Source organism: Psittacula echo, assembly GCF_963264785.1.
Source record: "Psittacula echo genome assembly, chromosome: 2".
Taxonomy (NCBI): Eukaryota; Metazoa; Chordata; class Aves; order Psittaciformes; family Psittacidae; genus Psittacula; species Psittacula echo.
Genome location: NC_137737.1, coordinates 119,825,946 through 119,842,814, shown reverse-complemented (window position 1 = coordinate 119,842,814; position 16,869 = coordinate 119,825,946). Strand labels below are relative to the sequence as shown.

The 16,869-nt window shown below is 37.0% G+C and overlaps 1 protein-coding gene across 5 annotated transcripts in view; it reads left to right on the top strand.

Moving 5' to 3' along the window:
• Window positions 1–16,869, top strand: part of LOC308217130 (transcription elongation factor A protein 1) — a 46,988-nt gene that overhangs the window by 21,033 nt on the left and 9,086 nt on the right. For all 5 annotated transcript variants that reach the window (XM_080609924.1, XM_080609919.1, XM_080609920.1 and 2 more), the window contains 3 exons: window positions 4,171–4,233; window positions 7,411–7,516; window positions 16,571–16,658. In XM_080609924.1, the coding sequence (XP_080466050.1) occupies window positions 4,171–4,233; window positions 7,411–7,516; window positions 16,571–16,658 (257 nt within the window). The remainder of the gene's footprint in view (window positions 1–4,170; window positions 4,234–7,410; window positions 7,517–16,570; window positions 16,659–16,869) is intronic.

Genomic DNA, 16,869 nt, shown 5'->3' with positions numbered 1-16,869 from the left:
CTATGGAAATGAGAATGATAAAGTATGGTCAATTCATAGAATTGTAGAATAGTTAGGGTTGGAAAGGACAGTTTTACTTGGAAGACTTCTGACAATAGAAAGAAAATGGCAATTCCCAGTTAATATGGGAATGACTGTTGGTGCTGGAGGGCAGCACTGCAGTGATACCAGAGATGTTCCAGGTGATCACAGTGTATTTCTCTATAATCTGGGAGGTTTAGGAGTTTGGATGTAATTACTAGCAGCAGCTGGGAACATGTATTTGTACTGTTGCATGTGTAACCTACTGACCTTTAAAATCTCTAGGGAGCAGTGCAGTGTCTTCACTGGGATCAGGGTAGGTGAATTTACCAGACTTGGCAGGCACAGCTGGGCCGACCAGAGCCAGCACTTGGGTCTTCATCTTCACCTGTCTCCCAGGAACAAGAGTGATGGGAGCACCAGAAGCAATTGTGGTTCTGTACTTTGTTGGGACAGAGCTCGTTTGTTCCAGGTCGTTACCGCATACAGGAGGCTCTGTTGTTAGTTTGAGGCTGTCTCAAAAACCTTCTGAGGCTGGGGGCTTGAACTGCCTCTGGGGCCAGTAGTGGAGATCTGACATTTTATCCAAAGCACGGGTACGTAAAAACACTAAGTTGTAGATAGGAGAGGAACTACATCAGTATTTAACTGAGGAGATGTCTCTGTGTTTTTCTTACTAGCCTTTGTCATTTAGAAGGTATTTCTTTAATTGCACAATGTGATTTCCTGCCTAATCTTGTCCTCCAGTTAGAATTTTAACTTTGGCAAAATTAAGATCATTTCTATGAAGAGGTACTTCATTGTCTCACAAAGATGAAGCTGAATGAGAAATGCATTCTTAAATAAGTACCTGCTAGATAATGGTGCTCCTGACAACCTCTTGTATTCCTTGCTCCATTTTTACCCAACAAGAACAGGTATTTGGTGTATATCTTTGAGAATGATTTGAAACCCATCAATTAAAAAAATAAAAAGGGAGTTACTTGCAGGTGTGAAGATTTCCTAACTATTTTAGTGAAGTGATATAGGCAGTTCTTTTGGTTTGAGGACAAAATAATAATGAAATGTATTTAATACAGTGTGAGATAAATATTTCTGCTGTTACTTCAGATACTTTGAAATAGATACTCCTCCTTCAGAATAGCTGTGATTGGATTAAAACACATGGAGTGCCTTCCTTATAGCTTTTGTTGTACATAAATACACTTTTCTTTCATTAAGCTGCTGTAATGAACAAGTATGAAAAAAGGATTGGGTTAAAAAAATCAGGAGCAGTTGAATAAGTTTAGAGAAGAAGATGTAAAATTGTCCATGTTATTAAATGTTTGCTGCCTTAAGTAGAACGGAATTCTAACTGTATGGCTCTGCTGTCTTGAGAAACTTACTCCATTAGCTTTGAAATATGAATATGTGACATCATTCTGGTGGTGTGATTTGACCAACTGTGGGAAGCTAGGAGGAGTAGTCTACTAAATCTGTATGAAGCCGACTTCCGTTAATTCAAGTGGCAGCCTAAACTGAAAGCCAACTGTCCTAGTGGAATAGGGCATTGCCTTTCATTTACTATAAAATTATAGAAATTCTTTTAAAAGAAGGTTTATAATAATGTGGTTTTGTTTGGGTTTTTTGTTTGGTTTTTTTTAATATTACATTAGAAAAATAGGAATTGCAAGATTTATGGTGCAGTTTCCAATCTGGTTTTGCAAAAAGGAAGACATTTGACTTTATGCCAAGAAAAGCGGTTATGAAAAACTGTTTAGTTGCCATGAGTTTAAACTCAAATTAATTTTCATTTTAAAGCATCTAATTCTTGGTACACTTAATATAATTGATTAGAATGAGAACTTAGAAAGCATTAGTGCGTTAGAAATTTTGGTAGTTTGGTACAGAAAACAGTATGAAGTGTAGGTAACATCTGTGTAGATAGAGAATACCCGGGTGTGTTTTTTTACTTGTTGCCTGGTTTGTTAACCTCCAATGTATCAACTTACTAGTTTTGGAAAACGTTTAGACTTGGAGTAATAAAGTTGTTTTGACACATACAGTTGGAAAGGGATTTTAGAGGTAAAGAAATTCTGACTAGACTCTTTCTAAGATGAGGTGAGGAGAGTGCTACTTTGCGTTACAGCTTCATTGTTATGCTGAAATTGCAGGCTACAATAACCTAGATTTATTTTGAAATCACATAGTGTTCCCAATTTGCTAATTATTGGTTCAGAGATGTTGTTGGATTGTACGTTAAATGGCATGTTGACTTTTGTCATTCATTTTGTTTCAGCTAAGAAAGTTTTCTTGAAATTGTTTTGTAGCAGTGAAGATAATTAACTAGCTTTACTTGGATCTGTGTTTGCACAGAAGAAACCACATTTACGGCTGTGTAGAAGAAGAAATGGTTTAGTATGCTAAGTCAGTTTAGCTCCTGAAAACAGCATAACATTGCCCAGTCTTGGATCATTGCTGCTATAAAAGTTTTGTATATCATGAATAGAAGTTAATTAAGACTTCTTTAGTTTTGTAAGTAAATTGAATTTGTGTAAGGTGAGACATAGTGAAACATATGGTTTTTGTTTTTAGAGGCTTCTTTTCTACCAGATGTGTTTAAGAAAACAGAGATTGTAGCAGATGTTTGAAAATACGCAAAACTGTGCCTGTTGCGTGTGGCCCAGAAGTTCCACTTTTATCTTTCTCAGCTTCTTGGTGGTTATTTTATGTGCTGTCTTTAGTGGTTAAATTACAAGACCTGCAGATGCAGCAGATTACAAGCATTTCCTTGCAACAGGTGTCATATTAGAAGTTGAGTAGGGAGAATTTAAAAATAAAGGCAAGGAAGATGCATATTGAACTAACCGAAAATAGAATGTGTTGAGAGAGAGGTAAGGTAAGAGGAATCAAATTCCAAAGATCTGCAGGATGGAAATTTTGTGGGGTTTATTTCTAAACCTCATGAATCAAAAAAACAAAACAGAGGGAAGGTGGCTTAGCCTGAGTGGCCTCTTGTGTGCAAAGTGTGTACAGTAAGATGTGGATGGTGCAGAACTTTGCTTAAGTAGAGACTGTAAATTATCAAGGATGGTTAGAGATTAAAGTAAATTATAGAGCTCACATTTATGAAAACTTTGGTGTTAAGTAAGGCCAACATTGCCGAGGAATGAACTGTTAAGTGTAGCTGTGTATAGAGTTTATTAATACCTAACAGTTAAGTCTCCAAAATTATCATCTGTCTAGAAAGTTGTTGCTTAAACAGTGTTAATTTTCACCTTTCCTTATGGTCTTAGCATGGGAAAAGGATAAAAGAAAAGCCCACAACGGCTGAATAATAGACAAGGGGATTAGCTCAGATGTTACAGCACATGAGGGTGGGCTCTGGCTTCTAGTTTGCAACACGCTGATGCTTTGCCAGTCTGGTATAGGCTGAAGAGTGTTTTCTGCACTAATCTCTATTTCATTGAATTAATACTCAAATTTAATAGTTGAAAATAAGACTTGAAAGACACGTCTTGCTCAGCTTTTTTTATTTGGGCATTTGTTGATAGACATACCCACAAAGTTGTCTTTTTCTCTGAGGGAAACTATAGCTGTGTCTAGTAAAATAGTGTAATCTGATCATGGTTTTTAAACCAGTAAACTACTTTGGCTTTACCATAAGCACTGCAAGAATGTTTGCTGTGTATGGTTTCTATATATTTATATGTATGTATATATATGCATTATTGATGCACTGTGCAGAGCTTCTCAACTCCAAGTTCTTGTGCTAAAACAGGAGAGATTGTTCTGAACTGAAAATTGGTGCTGTTTTCTGGATTGTTTTCTGATGCTGTTAAGTGAAGTGCCCTTGAGGCTGTTTTCCTGAGGATGTGTGTTGGTTAAGTAGTAATTGATAATGCATTTCAATTATATGGCATAAAGCTTTTCTAGTCTGTGAATGAATACTTTGATTTCTGAGTTAAGGCCTGTTAATGCTTAGAGTTTGTGAAGCAGAACATTCCTTGGCCTAGAGTAGTTCTGTGGATAATTTGGGAACTGGTGGTTTGAATCCAATCTGTGACCTTGAAAGCAGATAAGAAAGAGTATGTTGTCGTTATGTTATGTTTAAAGTACCTGATTGCTATTGAATTTGACTTTTTTTTTTTTCTTCTTTTTTTTTTGCAGGCTGGAGCTCTTGATTTATTGAAGGAGCTTAAGAATATTCCCATGACCCTTGAGTTGTTGCAGGTATTATTTTCTTACTGTTCTTATGTTGCAGATATTAACTCTGATGACGGTGTAGCCAGCAAATTTTGAAGAAGATTGCACTATTAAAGTAGATTCCTATGTTGAAACTCCTTTGAAGAATGAGTGTTATTATAGTATATATTATACTTCATATATATATTTATATATATTGTATATATGTTGTATTCCATAATGTGTGTGTATATATATACACACACATTGAGAAAAGCACTGCTAGATGATATGATAGTTTCATTATTCCCATCTAATATGAGAAGTGACGTATTTTCCTGTAATATGACTGTTGCTTCAGTCTGAGCTGTCGAGCTCCTCTGAACAACTTACAGGTGTGTGGAACTGGAAGGTGCACATCAGTAGTCTGGACTTGTGCTTGTGTCTTTCTTGAGGGATTTTTGTCACAGAAAGCTAAAGTGGCTACAGACAATAATGACTGTGTCATGTGTAATGAGCTTTATGTAAGCAAGTTGATCCTTGCTTAGCTAGGGAGAGAGCCAGTAGCATTCCTCACACGTGATTTATCCAGTGGTCAGAGTTGCAAATCTATTTAGCAGCCACACAGTATTAAAGGCATCATGTCCCTGGTGCTAATTGTGGGTAGTGTACAGCTAAACAATGAGTGAGACAGACGGTCTTTATTTTAACAACCAGGTTTTACTGGAAATTGCATACAAGTATGCAAAACTAGGCTGCAATCTACAGTCCTTGTTAATGACTTCTTGCCAGCTGATGGGACCTGGGAAACCTAGAGATGGTTATTCTTCAGGGCTTGATTTGGTTCTGCTTTGGTCCAGGAGCTCACCAATTCTCTGTCCTCCTACTCTCTCACAATTTAAAAGTTGTTAACACCTCTTCCTGCTTCAATGGTTACTTCATCAGCTATATTCCTTAAATTTTTTCATTTGTTCTGGTTTAGAGAAGACTAGCTGCCACCATATACTTTGTTTTGGGTTTAGTCATAGGTTACATATGCTATCGCTCGTACCAACTGAAGGCTACTTAGCCTGCAGCTTGAATGCTTCAGGGATGAAAATAGCTGTTTTGTGCTGTCTCTGAGCCTCTTTACTCAGCAAGCAGATGAAAGGTGGTCTAGAATTTGAAATGGGGAAGAGTGATCCATTAAAATGCATTTTGGACTGGCTGAAAAAGGTTTTCATATACCTACACACTTATAAAATGTCACAGAGAGAAAGCAATTCAACAAGTAACACTGGGCTAGGCAAAAGTACTGGAGTTTTTTGCTTATAGAGGCTCTGACAAGAGCAGCTCTGCAAGATGGAAAACTGAGGAAATTTCTAATGCTGACAGCTGATTTGTCATTAAAGCACCGTAATTTTGAGAACGTAACACTGATCTTTCGCAATTACCAGTGTCAGTTTGCAGGCAAATAAATTGGTGGGTCATTCCTTCCCCTCTCGTTAGGCAAGGCGAGGTCAAGTGTTCTATAAAAGCAAACAAATTAACTATGTTTATGTACTGCCTTTTAAGTAAACTGTTAGACAGTTACCATAATGTTTCTCTTGTGTGATCAGAAGAAGAAAACAATTTATCCAATTAATTTTGAGGTTTACTTGATTTTTTTGAGTTCTATTTTTGTAAATAAGTCTGTAAGTTGGTGTCTTTTACTTGACAAGAGTAGGCTGTGGTTGTCATAGTTATCAAGGGAGGGCTGGGGTTTTTTTTGTAGATATTTTCTGAATGAGAAGAATGTATGGTGAGTATATTGTGGAATTTTAAGCATGTTATTCTTTATTGTCTAAACATAACGTTGAGGGTATGCGTTTAAAATATCACAAGAGTTGGATGTGCCGTTAGTATGAGTCCCTCCCAAAACACTTCAGTTATAGGTAACTGTTTTCTTTAACGCAAAATACGTGTTCAGAGCTGATGCTCAGACCTGAGGTTATTTTATGTGTTCCCTTTGCTGAAATAGCTACTGAATATTTCAGTACATTTCTAGTCATGTAGCGCATCCATGGTGCCCCAAGGAAGTGTTGTGTGGGTTGTAAGGAGTAATTTACAGGAGCAAATAATTTCCATTCTTAGCAAGTCACAAAGATTGAAATCTTCCTTTAAAGGAGAAAGCAATTTAGGATGAACTACTGCAAAAGTAAATAGCAGATTTATAGTTAGTGAGTCCCATAAATAGTAAATGCAACAAACCTGATCATTTAAGAACAAAAAAAATTGTGATCATTAGGCAAAATATGAACTGATAATAAAATCCTTATTTGTGTCGTTAAATGCTTTTCTCCTCTTGTGAAACTAAAAGCGTGGGAATGTTTTACTTGTTAGGTTAACACGTTAGTCAGAAGTCTTCTAAAATGAAACTGTTGTTGCTTTTGAGCTAAATTTGTATCCTAATCTTCCCAGTCTTAAAAGGAGTGAATTGTAAATGAATCTCCTTTTCGTTCTATAGGTGGCAGTGGTGCCAAAGGTTTAAAGCCTGTCACTATCAGCCTTTTCAAAGAGGTAGGCTAGTCTTAATTGGTTCTATCTAAAAGCAAAACCCTATGTGCTTAAGATTTTAAAGAATCTCAGTATCACCAAAATTATTAGGAACCTAAAATGTGGTCTTTCCCAACTAGTATTGCCACTTCTACTGCACCCATGAAACAGGAATTCTGAGTCACTGAAGCAGCCAGCAAATTTCTGATTATGCCAAAACATAAATACAGTCACTGCTTCACAGAAAAATAAGGCTTTGAGGCTAGAATCCCTGCTAAAAACTTTATATAATGTGAAGATGTAGGTACAATTTTTGCATTGTTAGATGTTTTGTATGTTGTACTTAGTTTAAGTAAGTAGTTCTGCAGAGTTGTTTTTAAGTGGTTTGGGAGGAAAAACTTCTGATTGACTCTTCTTGCTACCCTCTCCTCCCTCCAAGTTCTGTGATGAAGACAAATGGTAATACTATCGTATTTTTTTTTTTTTTTTAAATGTCCATGTTGAAATAAGTTTTGTGAAGGCTGGCACCACTTCATCCTGATATTCTTAAAACCAACCCAAAACAAGAACAAAACAATCAAACCCCACAGCACAAAACCAGGAAAAAATATACTTTAAAAAATATATGTAAAAGTACAACTTTATGTATGTTTGCATGTTAGATTGTCTTCATATCACTTTTCATAGTGGTTATTTTTCTTTCTTTTTCAGTCTACCAGAATTGGAATGTCAGTGAATGCAATACGCAAGCAAAGCACAGATGAAGAAGTTACATCTTTAGCAAAATCGCTGATCAAGTCTTGGAAAAAACTGTTAGGTATGGTGACACAAACGTTCTTGCATGTTCTCCCTGTTCTTGCATGTTTTAACTGTATGCAGTCTCAATGCAAAACCTAGACACTGCCTTTATTTAGTTATGTTTGTGCTCCTGTGTAAGTATTGAAACTTTCTGCGCTGAGGTAGCTGGTTTTTACTCTTTGACTATCACCAGTGCAGTACTCTGAAAGGGCATTGATAGAAGAAGTTAATATGTTTTTACTGGGGCTGGCGAGCAGTAGGAAGCCAGTTTCTGTGACATGACTCATTTCTGAAGTCTTGTTGCTTGCTGTTGAGCTAGAGTGACTGTATTGCAGTACTAAGAACTAATGAACCTGTTCCAGACTATTTCCTTTGTCAAATATAACAGGTGCTCTGAAAAGCTTGTGTAAAATCTCATATGAGAGTGTGGTGGCTTTGAAGTTTGGTTATAAAGTGATGTGTGAAGAGGAAGAAAACAGAAAAAAAAAAAGACGTTAAAAGTCTGTTAGAACTTACAGGTGGGAAATAGATCTGCACTTTCTAAAACCTGCATAGTTTTAAACATCTTTTTGTTTAATTTTCCTTAAGGCAGTCAATGCAGTTAATGAGAACTTTCTGTTAGCAGGGTTTTTATTCAGGGTTATCTTGTAGTACTTAATGTGTTTGAAAATACTCAAATCTCAACCAGGGTCCAGCTGTTTTTGTTCACACACTGTACTCTGTTTCATTTCTTTGTATCTAATTTTAGGTAAACTAAGATTTAGGAAGGTTAAAGTTTGAAACAGGTAACAGTTTACTTAATGTCCTGCTGATGGAAATATGTGGCATTCTGTCTAAATACCTGGAAAAGTTAGAGTTCCCTGCCATTTGAAGTCAGCCTCATTTTCATCAATGATGAAATATTTTATCAGGTACTTTATTACTCTCTTGTAAATGGTTTAGAAATTACTTTGTATCCATCCAACAGTACATGTATGTAGAAACAGAATTGGTCACTGCTGTCATGGAATAGTTAGGGTTGGAAAGGACCTTAAGATCATCTAGTTCCAATGTCCCTGCCAAGGGGAGGGACACCTCACACTAGACCAGGTTGCTCAAAGCCCCATCAAGCCTGGCCTGGAACACTGCCAGGGATGGAGCATTCACCACTTCTCTGGGCAACCTGTTCCTGTGCCTCACCACCCTCACAGTAAAGAACTTCTTCCTTACGTCCAACCTGAACTTCCCCTGTGTAAGTTTGAACTCGTTACCTCTTGTCCTATCACTACCACTACTACAGTCCTATCAGCTTCTACATTCTAGTAAGAAGCAACAGTCTCTACGGCAGACATAATTTTTTATCCTTCATTTTAAAAGTTAGATAATAGTAATTAGGTTAATTTTAGTAATTAGGTAATGCTAGATATGGTGATAAAATATTTTTTAAATTATGATAATGACTTACAGATTTAATGTGTACTTCATAAAGGATCTGATCAGAGTTCAGTGGCAAATAGTGCGAATTATGTACTTTTTATGTTTATATCCTTCTCTGAAGACATTCAAAACTCGCCTGGACGCCTTCCTGTGTAACATCATCTAGGTGTTCCTGCTCCGGCAGGGGGATTGGACTAGATGATCTTTTGAGGTCCCTTCCAATTCCTAATGTTCTGTGATTCTGTGATGATGATATTTCCACTTAGAATTTGAAGTCCAACTGTATTCTATCCAGTGTGTAAAATGCTAAGATACATAAGTGGAGAAATGGACTTACATATTACTTGAGTTATTCTAAAGACTTCTAAAAGCAGCAGGATTGAGTAACCTAGCTCTCGAGTTACTAACCTAAATTAAAATAAAAAGCCTATCAAAGTTATTTTTTTTTTAATCTAAAGGTTCAAATTTGTGATACTGTGACTTAGTTTAGGCAACAAAGTAGAGGAAATACTCTTCCCCCCTACCCCTTCCTGAATTAGTATTTCTGGGGATTGGCCTTGGATAATACAGCTTTTTTTTTGGGGGGGGGAGGGAGCAGTGGGTGAGGGGTGCTAATGAGCAAAGGAATTGGTATTTATTTGTTGAGACTGTAAAAATAGCCTTGTCCCTTTTTCTTTTTTTAACACAGCATCTTAAGTCAGTCCAACTTGTCTTTCTATATTGTTTCTAACAGCTGACTGATCCTTAAATGTTCAAACATTGTGAAACACAAGGAGTATTATTCCCTCCAGAGAACCAGAGTGTGTTCATGCTGTGGAAATCTGTAATAAGACTGCGGTGCCTGGTGGTTGCAGCAGGTCAATCTAGGTGCAGACTGCTGCTGAAAGGGGTGGTCCTGGCTTCCCTCCTGTGCTACAGCTGGTGCTCAAGTAGCTATCCAGGAGACCAGAGCTGGGAACTGACCAGTTGGAAACTAATGGCTTTGTTAATTTCTTCTGGCTTGCATTTCAACTGTGTCAGTTTTCTGGTCCAGCCGCCTTGCAGTTACTGTTTCCTGCATAGAGATTGTGGCAGTAACCTACAGTTGGAGCAAGATGGACCTTCCCCTTTTGGTGGCTCACTACATTCAGATTGTTGTAAGACAGTTGGGAGGCTCTGCCTACTTCTTCTTGCATTAGGTGAAGTCAAACATACGAGAAATTGGAAAGTAAATAGCAAATACTTGACATTAATCAGAACTGAATACTTTCTTCTTGAGGCAGTGGGTATGTGACCATTTGTGTTCTGATTTTTGTTATAGGAAAGGTATTATTGCGTTCACATTATTGTGCCAGGTCTAGCATAGTTTGGTTGTGCACTTACTACATAAAATCAGATTATTCCTGAAAAAACAGCAGTGCTTGAATTCAAAACTTAATTAAATTCTCTTTGATTGTGATGCAGACCTTATAATAAGGCGTAGTAGGACAAATGTTTCACCTCATTTCATTGCTTAATAATTAATTAGAACTTGAAATTTCATAAGTATGGAAGGTGGGCTTTCTGGGCTGCACAAAGTATGGGTAGGAATCTTACAAAATACTCTTTTCTGTTTTGTCATTAGTTTTGACTTTCTCAGAAGAATATGAAATACCGTATGTTGAGCTGCTTGAGAAATCAGTTTCCATTGTGCTGTTTATAGTGCATGTAAAATGGTATGGATCAAAGATGGCAGCAGAAGCGGACAGCTGTTAATCATACTAAGCATAGTACTCAGAGATCTGAAGTCTTTGTGAGTTATTTTTATAAATGACATTTTGAATTTAGGCAAGAATTGTTGACTGTTCAGGCTGCATGTACTGTTTAAGTTCAGTGCTATTGGAACTTAGCTTTTAAGAATGTATGGGAAACATGAGAAGGAATCAAAGTAAGGTTGTGAATCACCAGATGTTTATAGCTTGACTAGAGCCATGCAAGGCTACTAGTGTTTTTTAAGGGTTGTCAAAGGCTGCCCAGCACGAGGCTTCCAAATGTTGTCTGAAGTGACTCACTAAGTGAGCTACAGTGGGAGATCACTTGTAGATGTTGCTGTAAGAATGTTAAACCACACAGCTGAGTTGGTCACAGTTTACATAAGGAAGCAAATTCAGCTCTCAGAATAAAATACTGTGGAGTTATAACACAGGATTTGCAAATGATTGTTTTGCCAAGTAGCTGAGTATATAGGGTATGCTATGCAGATAATGGATCTATGCACACCCATTTTAGGTTGAGGAGTGTTCCTTTTTATTAAAAAACAACAACAAATTCTTAAAAGAATTTAACATTCTCCATCACAAATAGTTACTTGCTGAACTCTTAAGAGTATACAGTGAAAAAGAATGTCCAGACCTCTAAGTAAACTCCAGTAAGTTTATATACTGAACTGGCAATACAGAATTATTCCAGTAAGTTTATATACTGAACTGGAAATGCAAAATGATTGGACAGTCATCTTAACAGTTAATTAAGTGCATGTGTGGTACCTATTGCCAGTACTAAAAACTAAAAATAGTCTCATGAACATTTTGAAATGCCTATTCCAAAAAGAGTGCATCCTTGAGTAATTTTATTTTAAAAGAATGTTGAAGTGCTTGATGTTGTCAAGAGAAGGTAACACCAGCCAGACTTCACAGGAGTGTTTTACTCTGATTACTTTGTTCATGGAATCCTTTGTTATTTCAAACCTGGGTTTGATTCTACTGGAACAAGCTGGAAAGGTCTAAGATTATCTTACAGTTATGTTAATGCTGTGTCCTGGGCTCAGCAGTAGCAGTCATTTTTCTCCTTCTTAGTAGCTGGTGCAGTGCTGCGTTTTTGACTTTCAGCCTGGGAACAACGCTGATAACACCCATGTTTTTAGTTATTGCTGAGTAAGGTTTACTCCAACCAAGGACTTTGTGAGTCTCATGCTCTGCCAGGGAGGAGGGGAAGCTGGGAGGAAGCAGAGACAGGACACCTGACCCAAACTAGCCAAAGGGATATTCCATGCCACAGCATGTCATGGCCACTATATAAACAGGGGGAGCAGTTACCTGGAAGGGCTAGATCGCTGCTTGTGTCAGGCTGGGTATCGGTTGGTGGGTGGTGAGTGGTTGTATTCTCTTCCCTTGTTATTTCCCTTATCATTATTGTTATTGGTGGTAGCAGTAATGGTTTATGTTATACCTTAGTTACTGGACTGTTCTTATCTCAACCCGTGGGAGTTACATTCTTTCGATTCTCCACCCTATCCCTCTGGGAGCGGGGGCAGGAAGAAGAGTGGTTCTGAGTGACAGGCTGGGCTTAAACCACAACAGTTGTCATTAGGTAAAGTTGTTCAAGGACATGTAGTAACTTAGTGGCTTTGCTCAAAAAATTGTTATTGACAAAAAAAGTTCCTAAGTTACAGTCTAATAGTGTTTAAGGGTATTGCTTCCTATTGATTATAGTACATGTCTTTGTAAGATATGAAGTGCAAAAGTTATTTCAGTAGTTTCATTTCCGTATCAAGTGTGAGCTTTGGAAATTGTCTTCTGTCAAATGTATGTTTGGAACTGTTTCACGTACAGTTGGTAGATCTGTATTTTGTTCAGATTATCAATGGAGAGATAATAGCACATGACGCAAATTATATCATACTGTACAGGAGAAAAACACATACAGGAAAGTTCATATGTCATGCTCTTTTGTCAATTCTGTTAATAAAAATCTTTACAAATGGCAAACAGTTCATGATTTTGTTACAGATTTTAGATATTTTTCCTCCCTATGCTGCTACTAGGAAGAAGCTTTTCTGATCTTACCTTCATGTCTTACTGCATCTGGCAGAGCAATTGCCGACAAGTGTAGCTGCTTGTGCATCTCAAGATTATTTTTGTCAGGGTCTGGAAAATGTGGTCTAAAGAGCTGTTAAGTAGAGTCATTGTTAAATTAATAGCTATGCCATCTGTTACCTGTTCTAATATCTCTTTCTTTCAACTTAATACTCAGAAGACTTTCCAAATTTTGGGGGTGATATCTGAACCACTAACCTACAGTAACCTGCTAAATTAAATTCTTATGTGCTTCCAGGGAATAACTGGCCACCTTTCGTTAATAATTCTGAAAAAAATCTCACTTTAAAAAATTCCTTAATTTAAAGTTAAATTTATAAGTTAATGACATAGAATCATAGAATGGTTGGGGTTGGAAAAGACCTTAAGATCATCTAGTTGACCCCCTCCTGCCATGAGTAGGGTGCCTTGCCCAAGGCTCTGTCCGACCTGGCCTTGAACGCTTCCAGGGATGGAGCGTTTGCTGCTTCTTTGAGATATGGTACATAGCATCTTTATATTTTCTAATTTTTCTCTTGCTACTAGCAAATGTCGTGAGTTCACTCGTAATATAATTATAATTACGAAAATCTACAATGAAGCTGTTAATGGCTTCTAACATTCAGATTAATTATGTTATCTGGCCATATATTATTACATTAAAAATTCTGTTCTAGTAACAAATAACACTGTTATGTCACGTTTGACCCCTGAAGAGATTATTTTGCTGGAAAAGCTAGAAGTGTCTTTCAAATTAATTGCAAGTCCCAGGTAAAAGCTGCAATGCAATAGTCAGAATTTGGTAGTCTTATTCCAATGGCTGATACTCAATTCATGTCCTCAGTGTGTTTTTTGTATTTTAAAGAAGCAGCATTAATATAAACTAGCATCTCTTATTTAAACGAACAAACAAAAAACCCTTTAAGGCTTTTTTTATGGCCTTCTGAACCTGGAGTAGCTAAAACTGTAATGTTCAGTTTGTTCTGAAAAAAGGTTTTGTTAAATTATAATAGATCTATGAAGCTGAAAAAATAATGGCACATCTTTAAAGGAACTTATAATTTATATCATATAAATATTTATGATATTCTATAGACTTCCTGATGTGAATCACTTGCTCATTGGAATTTTTAAATATCTCTCACAGAAGGTCCATTTTTTTCCATTTTACTTTGTTAGAATTTCTGTGGTTGGTTGTATCCTCATTAGCTGTCATTCTTCCTTTCCAGGTCTCCTCTCCTTGGTGCTTTCCAATTTGATCCGTAAGAGTGAATGACTTAAACACTTAGGAGAATATTTCTAGCACATAGAGAACATTGTTAACTCTATTTTCAGATTTCTGAAACTGGATTGAACAGAAGTATCTGTAAACTCCTCTAAGCAATTAAAGAAATTGTAATTTTGAAGACATACTTGCTGAAGATGTTCCAGTGGTCTCAGCTGCTGAAGTTTGACCTTGGATTGAGATGCACTTGCATAGGCTAGTCTGCAGGTGTAGAAAGAGCTGCGCTTTTACCTGTTGCTTTATCCCTGTACCTCAGGTATACCCTGCCCTCCGTAAGGGAAAGAAGCAATTTGGGTATTGGCAGATTTTCTCAGCTGCCTGCCTTCTCTGAAACAGTGCTGAGCTGGAAGTGTTTGATAAACTAAAAAGAGGTGCCAGCTATACCATAGTGGTGTGTTTGATGCAAAATAAGCAGGAGATACCTATGTCAGCTCTGAATTTGACAACTTGTGTGCCAGAAAAATATATGGAGGTAAACGGACTGAAGCAGAGCTCAGCTCTAAGGCAGGTATGCTGCTTTGCAGAACCTGAGGTGTACCCCAAGATAGCTGTTTGATCTATCAATTTGTCTTAAAGCCCCTGACAAAAATGATCACGTAAATGATGAAGGTAAATGAGATTATGTGCAGATTTAGAAGATTTTTTTTAAATCATATATCATGTGTTTGTTGCCATAGAGAGTAGTCATGTGGCTCTGCATGTTAAAAATGGGATTTGTCTTTCTCTTAGTATTGTGCTTTTTAGGTATCGTAGAAAAGAACTTGTGTGATCTGTTCAGTTTATAGCCTTGTTTGCTTTCTTAGTGAAATTACTTTTAGAAATAAATAATAGTCGATAAATGGATATCTTTATTGGGATTTTTTTGAATAACAGCTTTAGCTTATTAAAGACCATCAGTCCAAGTGCATCATCTACTGTTTTTAATTTTCCTATTTTTGTTTAATGGTGAAATTTAGTAAGGATTTAATATAAAGTTACAACCAGTAGGTGACCTGTTGAAGGCTGAGGAAATATTTTGGAGAAGTATCTTTGTGTGCTTGCCTGGTTTCTGTTTTGTAGGCATCTTTTTAGGTACAGCTGGAGACAGAATAGTAAATGGGTGCTTGCTCTGATCCAGTATGGCTGTATCTGGTCTCCTTTTATGATGATGATTTTTTAACAAAGTGATACTTTGTTTTATAAATTCCTTAACTAAAAAGTTAAGGAAAGGATCAAAATCCTGTTCAGTTTAATATCTTTCCTGTGTAGCCTTAAATGTAAATTGTCACTATTAAAAATAACCCAGTACATTAATTCTGTGTTCTCTAGGAAAAAGAAAAAAAGCTCAGTGCTTTAATAAGAGACCTGAATTTTTTTGTTCCATACCATCAAGTTACCCATAGAAATGCGGGGATGGAAATGGGGATACTTTTAGATGCTTAAACAAGGGTTTGGCTGGTTTGGAGCAACCTGGTCTTGAGGAAAGTGTGCCTGCCCATAGGTGGGGGGTTGGAACTAGATGATCTTAAAGATCATTTTCAACAGGAACCGTTCTGTGGTTCTACGATTCAGTTACCTAGTTCAAGACATCTTTGCGGGGAAGACTGAGCCTTATCAGATTTCCCTCCTTTTCTTTATCTGTTGTTAGTTATTTTAAAAGTTTGTAATATATGCTTATCCCAGTAATACAGTCTGCAGATTTAGACTGGTAATAGCAGCTTCGTGAGGGCTTAGAGAGAGGAATTCACAAAATCTGTCAGTGAGCGATGCCAATCTTGCTAGGCTTTCTCTGTAGGCAGTGGAGAGTCAGCCTTTCTAGAGAGTGAATCAAAGCAAGAGCTCGATTTAGCCACTCTGAATTCCTCTTTACAATAGAAGGGTGTATGTGTTCTTTCTAGGCTAAAGTTAAACATTGTGTCTGCCTTTTTTAATAAAGGCTTTTGGTTTTAGTCTTCATAAAATCCCTATTAAACATAGCCTGTATGGGAAAGGCAAATACAAGTATTTTTAATCACAAAGGCAAATAATTTCAGAGCTATCACAAAATATACTGTGTGCGTGTCTGGAAAACTCCTTCAAAAGCATGTGAAAGTGATCTTTATATTTTTTGGTAACCGTGGTAGCTTTTGCACCACAGTTTCGTTTGGTTCAGTCCTTTAGTAGAAATCCTGTGAATATATCTAAAGAGAATGGCATGTATTTAGTAGGAACTTACATTTAAAACATGGAAGACAAGCTCTAGGGACCTGATGTAGTAATTTAAGAACTTACTGCTTGCATCATGCACCTGTGTTCGCAAAAATAAATCATAAAAGTCTACATTTTCATCATGTCTTTGCTGCCAGTTTAAGCAGATGCTGGACTTGACTTGAAGGATCTGAAGTGTTGTCATTCTCCATTTGCTGGGTTGGCGAAGGTGTTGGGGAGTGGAAGGCTGTACTGCAAGAGAAGGTCAAAGCAGAGAGTGGGAGCTGATAGCATTTCCAATTGGTTTGGGAGAAATCATCAAAGATATTTTACAGCTGCTTTAAACCGGTTACTATTTCTGGGTAAAAGAGTTTCTCATGTTTTGTATTTCCAGATGGACCTTCAACTGATAAAGATTCTGAAGAAAAGAAAAAGGAGCCTGCATCTTCCTCACAAAATAGTCCTGAAGCAAGAGAAGAAAGGTGCGAAGTTCTTCATGACTATACAAATTATCTCACTCAGTATAAATATTTAATTGGTTGGTCAAAATTTGTCATATTAGAGGCAGCTTCCACATTCTTTTCTGAAATAGAGTTATGTAAGAAATGATGTTTTGTTAGGGAAGTAAATCATGCTGCTGCTGACATGAAAGATGAAAATCTCAGGTCAAGATACAGCCAGACTAGTTGTTGT